Here is a 16,176-nt window from a genome sequence, read left to right as displayed (position 1 = left end):
GGCCATGAAGCACCGCCAGTGGACTACTGAAAACTGGAAAAAGGTCTTATGGACCGATGAATCAAAAGTTGAAATCTTCGGTTCATCATGCAGGATTTTTGTATGCCATCGAGAAGGCGAAAGGATGGTTCCTCAGTGTGTGACACCAACTGTCAAACATGGAGGAAGAAGCGTGATGATTTGGGGCTCTTTTGCTGGATCCAGTCAGCGACTTGCACAGAGTGACTGGCACCCTGAACAAAAAGGGCTACCACAGCATTTTGCAGCACCATGCAATACCCTCTGGTCTTGGCCGAGTTGGTGAGGAGTTCATCCTACAGCAAGATAACGACCCAAAACATACCTCCAGGCTATGTCAGAACTACCTTCGAAGAAAAGAACAAGATGGTAGGCTTCAAATCTTGGAATGGCCAGCACAGTCTCCAGACTTAAACCCCATCGAGCTGGTTTGGGATGAACTGGACAGAAGGGTGAAAGCAAAGCAACCCCCAAGTGCAACACATTTGTGGGAACTTCTGCAACAGTGTTGGGAAGAACTCTCTGAACAATATTTGATTTCCATTGTAGAAAGAATGTCACGAGTATGTTCGGCTGTTATATCTGTTCAACAAAAGGATTCCATGATTTCTTTTTTATCTGCAGTTGTTTATTCGTTCTATGCTTTAATTTCAGAGTCCATTGAAACATTAAACTGCTTAAATTTCAGTAAAAACCGGAAAAATGGGGGTGTTCTAAAACTTCAGACCCGTAGAGTATGTCTACATCAAAATACACGAACTATGTCCACATCAAAATACACTAAATATGTCCACATCAAAATACACGATATATTGTAACAAATTTGGAAGCTTACTGCACTCAAACATTCAGGTACCCATAGGTCAGTTATATCGGTAAGTGTGTGTTTCCAGTTAGAATCCATCCCCTGTGTCAATTGGGAATTGTGTATGTATGCTGCGCAGTTATTTGATATATAGGGGTTTTACATCACCTTCACCGACAACAGCACCTTTGCTCCATCCTGACGCCATAACGCTCGTGGTGGGCGGAGTTCAAAAGGGCCTGGCCTCTCTCTCGCCCAATCAGGGAGATGTGAGCGAGTTTCCCAGCGGTCGGCCAATGAGCACAGCCCACGCAGGACCATATTCATCTCCCTGTTTGAGGGGCGATCCACCGTGACGCCCCGACCAATCACAGGAACGACCGATTTCCCCCGGCGAATGAGGGGCACGGTGATGTGAGACACGTCCCCCCCTCCCGACCCTGGGGGGGAGAAGAAATAAACGGATGGTGCAGTCATTGAGTAAGTCTACGCTGGTCCTTCTGGTCTCGTCCTGTCACGGTTCTTCTGGTCCCATCCTGCTGCTGAGTCTGCGCTGGTCTCATCCTGCTGCTGAGTCTGCGCTGGTCTCATCTTGCCGCTGAGTCTGTGCTGATCTCATCTTGCCGCTGAGTCTGCGCTGGTCTCATCTTGCCGCTGAGTCTGCGCTGGTCTCATCTTGCCGCTGAGTCTGCGCTGGTCTCATCTTGCCGCTGAGTCTGCGGTGGTCTCATCTTTCCGCTTAGTGCGCTGGTTTCATCTTGCCGCTGAGTCTATTCTGGTGTCGTCTTGCCACTGGCGCTGGTCTGCGTCTGGCTGCCCTGGTCCGTCTTTTGGCGACCGGAGCTCCGAGAAGGGGTGGACGTCCAGCTGCGCGCTCGCGGCCAGGTAGCCAGCCGTCCTGACTCCCAGCCGAACTATCCTCTGCGGCTGGAGAGCCGAATAAAGAACATTTGGGTCCATTTCTCTTGGGTGTGCCTCTCTGTCTGTGGGCCCAGTCTATAAGTAGGAATTGTTAAGTGCTTTTTGCTGTCCATGATTGCATTGCTTCGTCGGTTTAACTCTGCTTTTCCGTGTTCCTTCCCCCCCTATTGTAAATAAATATCCATTTGTTGAATGTTTCAGCTCATTTATGCCCTTTCCTTCATTCGCTTAGCACGGTGCGTGTTGGGAGAATTAAAAAGGCCGTTGTTGCAGTAGTTGTGCATTTGGACCGACGGGACCTCGGTAACCATCCGCTTGGGTTATGTACGGGTCGAGCGCGGTTACGGCTCGTCCCGTTCGAGCTCCGTCGAAGGTGTGGATTCCTTGGTAGCTCGCCACGTGGGTCTCTAGGTGTTTTGAAGATTGGCAAATAACCCTGTCCCACGTGGCTGAATTATTGACGATTCACGGTCCTGTAAGGGAAGGGACCTGTACCTTCGGAGTTATTCGAGGGTAACTATCTGAATTCCGGGTGTTTGGTGGAGTTGACTCTGCTGCTCCAACTACCAGTCGTGCTCGCAGCCAATACCCGGCCCACAACAATATGTCTACATTAAAATACACGATACTTGTCTGCATCAAAATACACTGTCTGTCTACATCAAAATACACGATATATGTGTACATCAAAATACACTAAATATATCAACATCAACATACACCGTCTTCATCAAAATACACTGTCTACATCAAAATACACTGTCTACATCAAAATATTACACTTATCAACATCAAAATACACTAACTATGTGAACATCAAAATATTAGTTATCAACATCAAATACACCACATTTCTGCATCAAAGTTCACTAATTATGTCCACAGTGCCTATGTAAAGTCTGCACCGCTTTCAAAATTTTCACCTTTTGTTGTCTTGTCGCCTGGAATTAAATTTCATGACACCAGATTTCATAAATTTCATAAATTTCATCTTATAGCATTTGTTCTCCTTTATTTGCACATTGTAACCCACAACTTCCAAAGTGAAAAACAAATTCTACAAATTTCAGAAAAATAATTGAAAATACAAAACGAGAACAAGTGGCAGTACATTCAAAGTACACCACCCTTATGCCCAATAAATAAATAAATCTTCCAGCATGCGACATTGCCGGGGAGCCGGTAATGTCACCGTGCATACGGAATTTGGAGGGAGCGGTGTACTTCTGAGGTGAATGTGTACAAATGATACTGACTCGCCATGCAGCATATGGAGATGAATTTGGAGTGAGCGGTGGACAATAATTGATTGATTCATTCATTAATTACGTAATTAAAATAAATAATAGTCGTAAAATAATTCATTTCTCAATCAATTGGCTAATAGCATATCTAAACCACCACTGTTTCATCCAAATCTGTAACTATTTGAAAATGAAATAATTCATCGAAAAATGAATGATTCATTGATTTCTCAATAAATCAAAAATACCCTTTATAGCCAAACCACTTGTTCACTGTCGTGTACAAATATCAGTTTCCAAGCTCAAATGGTGCCCAAGATATTGCCCAGATGAGAAAGAAAATAAATAAGGAATTAATAAATCGATCATAATTGAGTAATTAATTGATTAATCAAAAAATAAAAAATACTGTTTTTGCCAAAGCACATCTTCACTTTTGTTCTTAAATTTCAGCCTCCAAGCTCAAAGGATGGCTGAGATATCACTCAGACAAACAAACAAACAAACAAGTAAACGAACAAACGGAGTGAAAAGTGAGTACTCCTTTCCTTCGGTGCCCGGCGATGACATCATGCATCGCCTGGATATGGAATTGGGAAGGAGCAGTGTACATTACCTTGGTTGATTAAACGTCTCCCCTGAGCCTGGTGGAAGCACCTTTGACAGCAATTACAGGTGTGAATCTGTTGGGATAGGTCTCCGCCAACTTTGCACACCTTGATTGGGCAATATTTGCCCATTCTTCTGTGCAAAACTGTTTAAGCTCAGTAAAGTTGCATGGGGTGCATTGATGGACAGCAATCTTCAAGTCATGCCACAGATTTTCGACTGGATTTAGGTCAGGGCTCTGACTGGGCCACTCAAGGACATTTATGTTTTTGTTCCTTAGGTACTCTAGTGTAGCTTTGGCTGTGTGCTTCGGATCGTTGTCATGCTGAAAGGTGAACTTCATGTCGCAATCTCAGCTTTCTTGCAGATAGCAGCAAGTTTTCCTTGAGGATTTTTCTGTATTTTACTCCATCCATTTTCCCTTCTATCCTGACAAGTGCCCCAGTCCCTGCTGATGAGAAACATCCCCATAATATGATGCTGCCACCACAATGCTTCACAGTAGGGATGGTGTTCTTTGAGTGATGTGCTGTGTTGGGTATGCGTCAAATGTAACGTTTTGCATGTAGGCCAAAAAGTGCCATCTTGGTTTCATCAGACCGCAAAACATTTTGCCACATGGCTTCAGAATCTCCAGAGTATTTATTTGCATTCCTCAAATGGGACTCAAGGTGGACTTTTTTGAGTAACGGCTTTCCTCTTGCCACCCTACCGTACAAGCCAGACTTGTGGAGTGCTTGAGATGTTGTCACATGCACACAGTGACCAGTTTTTGCCATAAAGGCCTGTACCTCTATCAAAGTTGCCATTGGCCTCTTGGTGACCTCTTTGATCAGTCTCCTCCTTGCTTGATCATCCAGTTTGGAGGGATGGCCTGATATTGGAAGGGTCTTGGTGGTGACATTCGCCTTCCACTTCTTAATGATTGTCTTGACTGTGCTCCAAGGGATATTCAAGGCCTTTGAAATATTTTTATACCCATTCCCTGATCTGTGCCTTTCCACAACTTTTTGAAAGCTTTTTGAAAGCTTTGAAAGGTCTTTTAAAAGCTCCTTGGGTCTCATGGTTGAATCTTTGCTGTGAAATTCACTACCCAGCAGAGGAAACCTTCAGGAACAGCTGATTTTATTCTGAAACTAGCCGGGAGGCGACGATGGTTCGTGAGCGGTATTTGATGATGTAGATTGTTTCAGAAGTCAAGGATGAGACAATGTGATAAATTTGACCAAGTTATAAAAATTATCAACATGATGTGGTACGAGTGACAGGTTATTTGCTGCAAAATGTCGAAAACCCGGTTTCATTCAACAACTTTCAAAATTTGACCTTTGCATAAACTTTAAAGGTCACAAAACAATGTTGTGGACATTAAAATAAGGAAACAGGATACGTGCTATAGCTTATTGGAGTTATTTCGTCGAAGAAGGTCGAAAACCCGGTTTGATTCCCACAACTTTGAAATTTGTGGCCTTTCAAGGTCAAAGGTCAAGAATTATGACCTTTGGTGCAAAACTTCCTCTGGAACATTCCAGGAACAACATAACGTCATATAGGCTATATGGCATTTCGCACTCCTCGGATTATATCCATACTTTGATGAAATCAGCGTAAAAACAAACTTGAAGGGGGCGCCATGGGCAAGGTGTTCGAGATAGAGCAAAATGGTTTCAAGACTTTAGGTGGGAAATGACCTCAAGATTATGCATAAAAAATATTGTCATCCTAGGTCTCAAAGTTTGGGTGGTCGTATGATTTTTATGTCAAAATTCGCAATTTTCTAAGTTTTTGACCTTGTGACCTTGATCTTGGGACGAAAATGAAAAATTGGACAACGACAAGTTTTAGATAATTCATTTTGCTATTCAAGTACTGAAGAACCCATTGCATTCAGTAAATTCCCCAGGAGAAGATAGATTTTTAATCTGACTACCCCCTAAAAATGGCTATTTTTGAGGCGTGGCTCCGCTCACAATGGGCGTAGCATGCCCTCATCCAGGAAAACACAACTAGACATTGATATCGAACACATAACCAAGTTTCATCAAGATCGGATCAAAGTCCACGGAGTTTTGCTCTGGATAGACAGACAGACACACAGACAAGCCGGTAGGTGGACATGGGTCGTCGACTACCCAATAGAACCTGACGCGATGGACCCCTTCGATTGGGGAATGACCTCAGGATTAAGCACAAGAAAATTCATGATTCTAGCTTCAAGGGTGAATGCTGCAGATTGTTTTTTCGTTAAAATACCCCCACATTTAGAGGCAACGGAGGGGTCCATAGCAACGGTTCTTTCTCACACATAACTAGGACATACCATGAACCTACCATACCAGTTTCATGTATATCTGACTCATAGTCTCTGAGATATAACGAACTTCGTTATTGGCTGCTCTCTCGAGCAACCTTATTCTGGACATTTCCATCTGTCTGTCTGTCCGCGAAACTTTGGTCAAGCCTAGGGGCTAAACCACTCAACCGATTCCAATGAAATTTGGTAGGTAGGACCAATATTTCTGGGAATCGTGTGCTTTCGAATATGGGACCCTGGGCCCAAGCAACGGCATCGCAACGGCCCTTTAAAGTGGTCAAAAATCGAAAGAAATCAAAAAAAAATCGAAAAATCGAAGCTTAGTGTTCTGTGCACAATCTATCTAGCTCCCTTCATGCCAATTTGCAGCCCTAACAAAAAATATTTGTAGGAGGAGATAGGTTTTGGGTGAGTACATGTCGAAAATTTCAGAAATGGTTAATTGCGAATATCTCCAAGAGAAAGAGTCTGATTTTGATGAAACATGCATACTCTAACTTTCGCTAATTTGTACTCGCATCATCGCGCCGTCGCCATTCGATTGTCAAAGAATGAAATTGATTGATAGCATGTACATGAATATCGGCTAGTCGCGTCCGCCAGCTTTCCATCTAGAGCGAGCAGCCATGTCGCCTACCGGCTTGTTTTATTGTTTTCGACCAGGATTCATTCAAAGTCTATCTTCTCCGACAGTTTTCATAGGATCCAGCTGGAAATTTTTGACAATATGGCTGAATGTACTGCCCACAGTCGCTCGTGGCCCGATTTTTGATTTTCGAAAAAATATATTTTTTAGGATTTTTCAAAAATTTCAAAGTCCCGTTGCCTGGCAACGGTGGTGTCCATAGCAACGGTTCTCATTTGCACACAACTTGGTCATGGTATGAACCTACCAACCAAGTTTCATCGAAATCGCCATTGTATTAATGGACACTTGACCGAGCAGAGGGACAGACAAACAAGCCGGTAGGCGACATGGCTGCTCGCTCTAGATGGAAAGCTGGCCGACGCGACGAGCCGATATTCATGTAGATGCTATCAATCAATTTCATTCTTTGACAATCGAATGGCCACGGCGCGATGATCAGAGTACAAATTAGTGAAAGTTAGAGTATGCATGTATTGGAGATTTTCGTAATTTGTATATTGTTCAGGAATCAGTACATGATCCAGCTGAGCAGCGCCACGTGTCGGTCCATGATGGGAAGGAATGAGGTTCAATTGAGTGCAGAAAGCATCAATTTTATTACGTCCGCTGGCTTGTAAAAAATCAGCATTTAGATCTCCAACTACAATTTCATTTACTTGGATGTTTTCTCGCAGTTTTTTGAAGCCTGGGCGTACACATGCCGGGTGCACGTATGACCCTGATTATGGAAATAGGCCATAGTGCCGGGAAAGGATGTTGTAGAACCCATTGGGGCCTATAGGCCTGTGAAGTTTTACTGTCATCGGATTAGGCACCTCGGAGATATGGCCGAGTTCGCTCGAATTTTGATGATTTTTAAGTTATTTTCGCTTCTGGCAACCCTGATGATGAAAATAGGCAAAAGTGTCAGAAATAAAAGTTGTAGAACTAATTGAGGGCTATGAATATCTGAAGTTTCACTGTCATCACGAGTAGCGCCTACAAGATATGGCAGAATCTGTCGAATTTTGATGATTTTAACATATTTTCGCTTATGGCAACCCTCATGATGGAAATAGGGGAATGTGCCAAGAGGAAAAGTTGTAGAACTCATCGAAAGCTATGAATCTGTGAAGATTCCCTGTCATCAGAGAAAATCCCAAGGAGATATGGCTGTATTTGTCGAATTTTGATGATTTTCAGCAGTTTTTCGTTTCTGGCAACCCTGATGATAGGTTTTTGGAAATGAAAATTGGTACACTTGTAGTACTTCCCGTGACCTATGAGCATGTCAAGTTTCATTGCTATAGGTTGAATAGTTCAAAAGTTATCAAGGATATCGATTTTTTCGAAATGTGTTGGAGTCGCTAGCTCATCAGTGATTAACTGAGAAACTAAAAGAGATAGATCTGGAGATGCAGCGTATGAAATGTAGGTAATGACCTCAAGATTAAGCACAATAAATATGATTATCACAGCCCTCTTAGTTTATGCCCAGAAACCTGCCTTGTGAAATTTCAGGCATGTTTCCAAAGAGACTCTAACAAATGGCAGCCCTGGTAATTCCATTTATCTATTCGCTAAAGATTTTATTATTTTATATGATGCTGTAAGACATTCTCCTTGGGCACAAAAAACAGGTCCCTCGGAGGTCCAGTTTCGGAGGTATTGATTTTTTTGTACAGTCCACAATAAGTGTACGATGTACGATAAAGTATTTTAGCTGTTGCTAAGCAACGGAGGTGTGCAGAGCAACCATTCATTTTTGTGTACATTGTACACATTTCACCCAAGTTTCATCAAAATCAGACTCTTTCTCTTAGAGATATTCGCAATTAACCGTTTCTGAAATGTTCGACATGTACTCGCCCAAAACCTATCTCCTCCTACAAATATTTTTTGTTCGGGCTACAAATTGGCATGAAGGGAGGTAGATAGATTGCGCACAGAACTCTAAGCTTCGATTTTTCGATTTTTTTTGATTTTTTTCGATTTTTTTGACCACTTTAAAGGGCCGTTGCTATGCCGTTGCTAGGGCCCGGGGTCCCATATTCGAAAGCACACGATTCCCAGAAATATTGGTCCTACCTACCAAATTTCATTGGAATCGGTTGAGTGGTTTAGCCCTGAGGCTTGACCAAAGTTTCGCGGACAGACAGACAGATGGAAATGTCCAAAATAAGGGTGCTCTCAGAGCAGCTAATAGTGGTCACTCTGGCTGGCGCTCATGAACCAAAAAGGCGCGTGATGAGACGTCTCACTGTATTGCAAAGTCTCAGTCTCAATCTTAGCTGCTACCATATTCTCTGTCACTGCCCATTTCTTCAAAACCTATCTTCTCCCTCAAAATTGACCGAATCAAACTGAATTTTTTTATATGTTGTACATATGGCCAATGCGCACAATTTCCTGAGTGGGAATTTCGATAAAAAAAATCGAGAAAAAATGTGAAAAAAACAAAAATTACAAGTGGGCGTGGCTCAGCCAACAATGGGCGTGGGATGCCCATTGCCAGGAGGACAAAACTAGGCATTGATATCAACATCATATTCAAGTTTCATCCAAATCGGATCACATCCCACGAAGTTGTGCTCTGGACAGATAGACAGACATACATACAGACACACAGACATAACGAATATGGTGGTCACTCTGGCTGGCGCTCGCGAACCAATAATTAGAATCACGACAATTTAATACAGGTGGAGGCCAATTAACTTGGTGTGTGACTTTGAAGGTGATTGGTTGCGCCTGAGCTAATGTACAATTACCATTATAAGGGGGGTGGACACTTATCCAACCAAGATATTCTAGTTTTGTATTTTTTCTTAATTTTCTGAAATTTGTATAATTTGTTTTTCACTTGGAAGTTGTGGGTTACCATGTGCAAATCAAGGAGGAAAAGGTCTGGTTTCATGAAATTTAATTCCAGCCGATAAGGCAACAAAAGGTGATACATTTGAAAGGGGGTGTAGACTTTCTATAGGCACTGTATGCCAAAATACACTAACCATGTCTACATCGAAATATTACAGTTATCAACATCAAGTACACCACCTGTTTACATCAAAGTCCACGATTTATTTTGATCCTCCGTCTTAGGCTTGGACGCTTCCCTCGCTCCCTCTCCACCTCCCCCTTTGTGCTTCCCGAGCAGGCCAATACCTGTCCACGTTTCCCTCCCCCACCCCCATGCCACTTCCCCAGAATCCTGCCACTCTTTTCTACCCCAGTGTCCCGCCACCTCCATGCTCACCTCGCGTCTCATTCCATACCCTCTCACCTCCCCATCTCCAAGCTCCTTCACCTATTCCCTCTCCTCTACTCCTTCCCTCTCCTATTACATTTCTCCTCCCTGCCAACTGCACTCCTTCCCCATCCCTAATTTTCTGGACCTCCATCATCTGAGGTCTTTGCTCCAATTTGACAGATCTCTCAATCCAAGCTGCCACTGCTAAACCTGGCATTATATTATCTCCTTAACATAATCCTTCCTCGTACAGGATGTCTCCGATTCCTCAGTGTCTCTCCCTAGGTATTGCCTTTTCTGATGGCCAGTCTCAACTTTTGACAGTTCCAGTGGCCAGTCTTAACTTTTGACGGCTTACGAGGACTTCATTCACAGCTTGATGGAGTACCACTCTTCCTTTTTGGCTGGCGTTCCTTATTCACACCTTGCCATTCATATCGTGAAAAGGAAGGCCCTCAATGCCATTGGGATCCCCGGCGACGAAGCTGAGTGTCTAAGGTTGTTACTCACATATTACAGACAGGTTGATGGCTTTATTAAAAGGCCTTACTGTATTATACGGCCTCATTTTTGGTCTTGCAATGTCTGGCCTTTCTTGACTGTTCCCCTCCCATGTTGATGCAGCATGCACCCAGTCTGCCAGTCATCCTCTTCTAAGTAAACTCCTAAAATCCAAACTCACTGCTCACCTCCACTCATTTGTTACTCTTTTCTCTCTACAGTGATACCAACTCCCCCAGTCTGTTCAGTAATCCTGGTGTTGGCTGAACGGTTCAGGTGGCTAGCTTAAGATCTTAGGGTCTTGAGTTTGAGCCCCTGTCATGCCATTATAAAACACCAGATGAGTTGACTCAGCCTGTCATCCTTCGGAGATTGGCAAAATTAGTACTAGCTTACTGGAAACAGGGGGCACTGCATCAGCAGCACAGCCATGCTCCCAGCAATGATGCAACCAGCAACTGCAGGTCAGGTCAGCTATGAGAGCATGCGCCAGATCAGTGTGTCGGAGCAGGCTGCATGTAAAATGATCAAAAGTCTGTTCGGTCCCATTTTTCACTCGAGGTCTTCAAGACGGTTGTTCAATACCATCTCTGATCATCCCCCATCCAAAAACATAAAAACATGATCTTTTCCACCTCCGTTAAACCACTCCCCACAACCCAAAAAATTTCAGCTTCACCTTCACGAGAGTTTGCTTCTGTATCCATGTTATCCACACCCCCGCATTCTCTTCTATTCATCATCCCAATCCCTCATTCCTACCCGTGTCCCTTGTTTGTCCATCTCAATCTATTTTCTCCTCGACCCTGCTATTGGCTTTCCCCCCTCTCTTTCTGCTGTTCCATTTGTTCTGTTGCGTCCTGACCCATTCTGCATCCAAGCTCTTCCATGAGCCTTGACTTTATATTAAAAAAATATAAAAAACGGTCGGTTGGTCTGATCAACATCAATGACCTTCATGATTAAGACTTGTAATGTGTGCACGACGATGCTGGAGAATTTGCATGCCTGTACATTTGCATGCCTGTACATCTTAAAGCGATGTAGATGAAATGAATTAATACCAAGAATGGTTATAGTACTTCGTGTTGTGTACTGATTAACTAGTGCATAGACACTACAATGTAACTGACTGGTTCATGTCGTCGTTGTGGTTGTGGGTGCTGGTTTAGTGTACATAGAAGATCGGTAAATGGATAAATGTAAGCTCATGGGATAGAATAAAGCACAGACATGATTTGCCAAATGCCCTCTTTCCTTTATCTTCCCTGTTATACAATATTGTCTTAAAATTCACTTTGGAATATTTTGGAAGAAAATTGTGTCATCTTGGCATTGACTAACTTGTGCAGCCCTAAATGTCACTGTACATAGCATATTCATTAAATTTTGTTTGGACCAAATGGTAAAGATAATTAAAGAAGACCTTCAGGGTGGTACCATCCTGTGTGATGAAACAAATTCTGTCTTTTTATGATCAATAATAATCATAACTAGTTTAATAACTTGAATTCTAATTCTGCGGATGTTTTGTATTTGTAAAAACGTGTAAGAAGATTTGTGAAGTCCTCATAAACCTCAACAACAACGATCATTTAACCCTCATCCAAAAATATATTGACATAATGGGTGACGCATCCTTTGGCCTAGTCCCTCTTCCTCGTCATGTCTTCTCACTAACAGAGGCAGCCGGTGAAAAACCACAATACAGACAAAGGTTAAAGTACACTGCTTGTATCGCTTTTAGGCATCAAGTTTCACACGTCCATTTCATATACAACTGCTTCCATTATTAATACGGTTGTTCTTACCTTATTCCACGGTTTGGATTAGAGTTCTCCACGCAGGACAGAATTTGGAAGCTGATTTCGTTGATTGACACAGCAGGTTCGAGTTAAGTTTAGCTGTGAAATCAGAAGCTGTTTTTAGCATATGTCTCTACCCTACCCGAGCGACAACAATGAAGATCCTCACTATATCCTATAGGCAACCAACAACCTTTTCGATGTGAAGCTAACTGATCCTTGTGAGGATATGTACAGATTTGGCCCAAGCATGGGGTTCAGAATATTGCAGAAGGTAGCTGTGATCTGGTGTTTGTGACATTAGTTGTCTGAGCTAAGGACGGGGAACTAGGGGGTACTCAGTGTATCATGTTGTGAAGGTCAATTAACTATCCCAGAGAAATAATGTGTAGCCCTGACAGTCCAAAAGGCTTTCTTGTGATACATTCGCAAGGATTAGCTGAGTAATACATAACTCCGAGCAATGATGACTGTGAGGAGAAATTTACTTGACTTAACCTCAACTGCTCACCATGTGCTCACACAAAGTAAAAACAAAGCTAAAAAAAAAATCAAACGGACCTCTGGTATCTTGTACATGTCGCTGTGTTCGAGCCTGTGAAGTAATTGCTGAAATCTATCTGTCCAGGTTCTTCCAAACATATTTGTTCTTTGTTCCTTTCACAGTTCTTTCTAATTATTTTTTTTCATAATTGTCTATTCATTCTAATTCTTACTTTTTCTTCTCTTTCATCTCATTTACTCTCGATTTTCTCTCTTTTGTTGTCTATCTCTCTAAGGAGAAGTGAATTATTGCAGAAATTTTTCTGGTTGTTCAGGTTGCACCTGGGTGGGTTTAATGGTTGTGGAATAGCGGCTGAAACCCGAATCCTATCCAGGTTCTTCCTGATGACTCCATCTTTGCTCCTTACTTCTTCGGGTTCCTTCTTGGTCTGCCATTTCACTTACATTTACAAAGTACTGCTCACACATTTATAATTAGATGGTATTCATAGAATACTTACCCCACGCAGTCTTGAGAAGGATGTGGTGCGAGCTAACTCTTCTGAAAGCAAATTAGTAATTAAAAATATAATTAAATTAACATCAAATGGAAGACTAAATAAAATGGGTCCTGCATTAGAGTCATCAGAAGGAACCCGAACAAGCAAAAAGCAAAGATGGAGTCATCAGGAGGAACCTGGATAGAATTCGGGTTTCAGCTGCTACTCCACTCTCCAAGTCATCCAGGCACAGCCAAGTGGGCCTTATTTAAAAATTTTTTTTTAAAAAAGCACGTTCAAAATATTAAACAATTCTGGCTGCCAGACCATGTGCCTGATCAGGTTGAAATTTAATACATAAATTCCCCATCTTGACTAGATCATAATTTTGAAGTTTTACGTCAATTAATGCAGCGGTTCAAAAGATAATTTTTTTTTAGTATTTTCCTTCAATCCAATATGGCTGCCAAACCATGTGACCTATGATGTCTTCGGTGGGGAACTTTACATGGATAGGCAGTCATACCTGTAAAGTTTCTCCTCAATCTGTTCAGCCATTTCAAAGAATATGATTTTTGAAAGTTTTTATGTTAAAATAAATATGGCCACGTGACGGATGACGTCATCAATCCCCTCCTCCACCCCATACAATTTAGCTCTCGATGACCCTCAAAATTTTTCATACTGATCGGATAAAGCGTTTGACGTATGCATTTATGATGTCATAACGAAGCCACCTATGACAGAATTAAACAAGTTTGATTTAAATCCCTGAACCCAGATTCAAAATATCAAATAATTCTGGCTGTCAGACAATGCATCCAATCAGGTTGAAATTTAAAACACATATTTCCCAGGGCTACTGGATCATAATTGTGACGTTTCATGTCGATTAATGAAGCGGTTCAAGATAATTTTTCACAGATTTGTATTCAATGCAATATGGCTGCCAAACCATATGACTTATCAATGACTTGTGTACACCCTGATATCCCCCAATCCTTGGGGAACATGTGGGTGAAGTTTCCTCTCAATCTGTCAAGCCATTCTGGAGAAGATGATTTTTTTTAAATTTTAGGGTAAATCCAGTGTGGCTGCCAAATCATGTGACCTTTGACGTCAGAGTTGGAGAACCTTTTGAGCCTCATGGATAGGCAATGATACTTGTAAAGTTTCGCCTCGATCTGTTCAGCCATTTCTGAGAAGATTTTTGAAGGTTTGTATGTTGAAAACAATATAGTTGCTGAGCCACATAACCGATGATGTCATCCAATTTTTTTTCTCCTCTACAATTTTGCCCTCGATGACCCTCAAAAAGTTTCATACTGATCAGATAAAGTGTTCGACGTATGCAATTGTCATAACGAAGCCACCTATGACATCATCAAAAAAACCACACTTATTTCACACGTGCCAAGTTTCAATTTTTTTCCAATATGGCTGCCACATCAGGTGACCTATGACGTCATAATTATAAAATCATGATTCATGAGTAGTCGCACCTATCGTGAAAATGTTGTTATTCGGATCAGCACTAGCAGAGAAAAAGAAAACGAAGATCATGGATAGATGGACGTATGTGCATACGGATGGACAGACAATCTGAAAAAATAATACAAATTCGTCAGGGGTGGTCAAATTCGTCAAAAAGGTAAAAAATAAAATAACAATCAAAACATTTGAACAGCTTGGGACGTGCACCTTCACCCCATGGCCAAAGTACAACAAGACCAAACCCATTGGCTTACACACACTCCTCAGCCTGAAGGCGGAATCACTTGGTCAGTCAAACATACATCCAACCCCGAAGGGCCAGAATGCATGGATATACAATCGGACTCCTCCATAGGAGTGAGTCCCAATGACTTGAACAGCATGCCATCCTGAATTCGGGCGTATTGACCCTCTTCAGAAGAGCATAAAAAAATATATCGTCACCTTCATAACAAAAGTTCCTAATTAATTTTATTCGTTGATGAAGCTTAGGCACTTTTGTTATGAGAATAACGATATGCCTGGCGTTGGCTTAATAGTTAGGGTGGTGGGTTTGGGATCCCAGCGTCCTGAGTTCAAATCCTGCTCAGCTGTTGAAATAATACCAGGTGAGGTTGACTCTGCCTGTCATCCATCCAAGGCTAGAAAAATGAGTGCCAGCTTGCTGGTATACTGTGTCGGAGTGGTGACCCGTCCAGGATTGTGTTCAAGAGCCAAGGAGACTGCTTAGGCAGCACCAACGCTCTGCACAGAGTATGGTCCCAATGGATCGATACCAAATAAATATGTAACCATGCAATGATGACCACAGTCGTTGAAATGGCATCAGCACCCTCTGGCTGTAATGCAGAGCATCAGGCACAGATTATGTCTCACACGGCAAAATCAAACGAAAAAATTTCTTTTTACATGAGTGGCTGGGCTGAAGCCTCTGGGCTGGAGGCGACGCTTCAATCTGCGCATGTGCGGGACTCACGTCCATTGGAGATCGGGTGGGAGCACTTCGTCACGATCCATATATATATATATATATATATATATATATATATATATATATATATATATATATATATATATATATATATATATATATATATATATACATAACACTTTGTAGACAAAGGAAATTTACATAGAGAATTTACGCCTCCCACACCGCTCCCACTACCGCCCACTCCACCGCTCGCCCCTCCCGCCCCTACGTAAGGCCACTGACACATAGCCAAAGTTACCTCCACATAAACCTGTATTTGTACATCATTTGGAATTTTCACTTCAAGGTTTTTAAGTCACATTAACCACAATGTCCTGATATTACACTGTTTGTGTGGTTAGAACAAGGTTTTTAAATCATGATAATCACAATGACCTGATATTACACTGTTTGTGTGGTTAGAACAAGGTTTTCAAAATCATGTTAACCACAATGACCTGATATTACACTGTTTGTGTGGTTAGAACAAGGTTTTTTAAATCATGTGAACCACGATGACCTGATATTACACTGTTTGTGTGGTTAGAACAAGGTTTTTTAAATCATGTGAACCACGATGACCTGATATTACACTGTTTATGTGGTTAGAACAAGGTTTTTAAATCATGTT

General features: G+C 42.0%; 1 protein-coding gene across 6 annotated transcripts in view; it reads right to left on the bottom strand.

Moving 5' to 3' along the window:
- LOC147011278 (alpha-taxilin-like) overlaps positions 1 to 12,258 on the bottom strand; it is an 80,223-nt gene extending 67,965 nt beyond the window's left edge. Inside the window, exons 1-2 of one of the 6 annotated variants that reach the window (XM_085857190.1) lie at positions 12,102 to 12,145; positions 992 to 1,263 (exon numbers count right to left, since the gene is read on the bottom strand). In XM_085857190.1, coding sequence (XP_085713316.1) covers positions 992 to 1,150 — 159 coding nt within the window. In that variant the 5' untranslated portion in view covers positions 1,151 to 1,263; positions 12,102 to 12,145. Of the gene's footprint in view, positions 1 to 991; positions 1,264 to 12,101 lie in introns of all 6 variants that reach the window. The other 5 variants (XM_085857188.1, XM_085857187.1, XM_085857189.1 and 2 more) reach the window with 5 other exon arrangements.
- Positions 12,259 to 16,176: the final 3,918 nt, after the last annotated feature.

Source organism: Eptatretus burgeri, chromosome 15 (genome assembly GCF_056783735.1).
Source record: "Eptatretus burgeri isolate ZD-2024b chromosome 15, Ebu_testis_v1, whole genome shotgun sequence".
In the NCBI taxonomy this organism is placed as follows: domain Eukaryota; kingdom Metazoa; phylum Chordata; class Myxini; order Myxiniformes; family Myxinidae; genus Eptatretus; species Eptatretus burgeri.
Note: the sequence above shows the minus strand (reverse complement) of the source record. Positions and strands in the feature narration are given on the sequence as shown.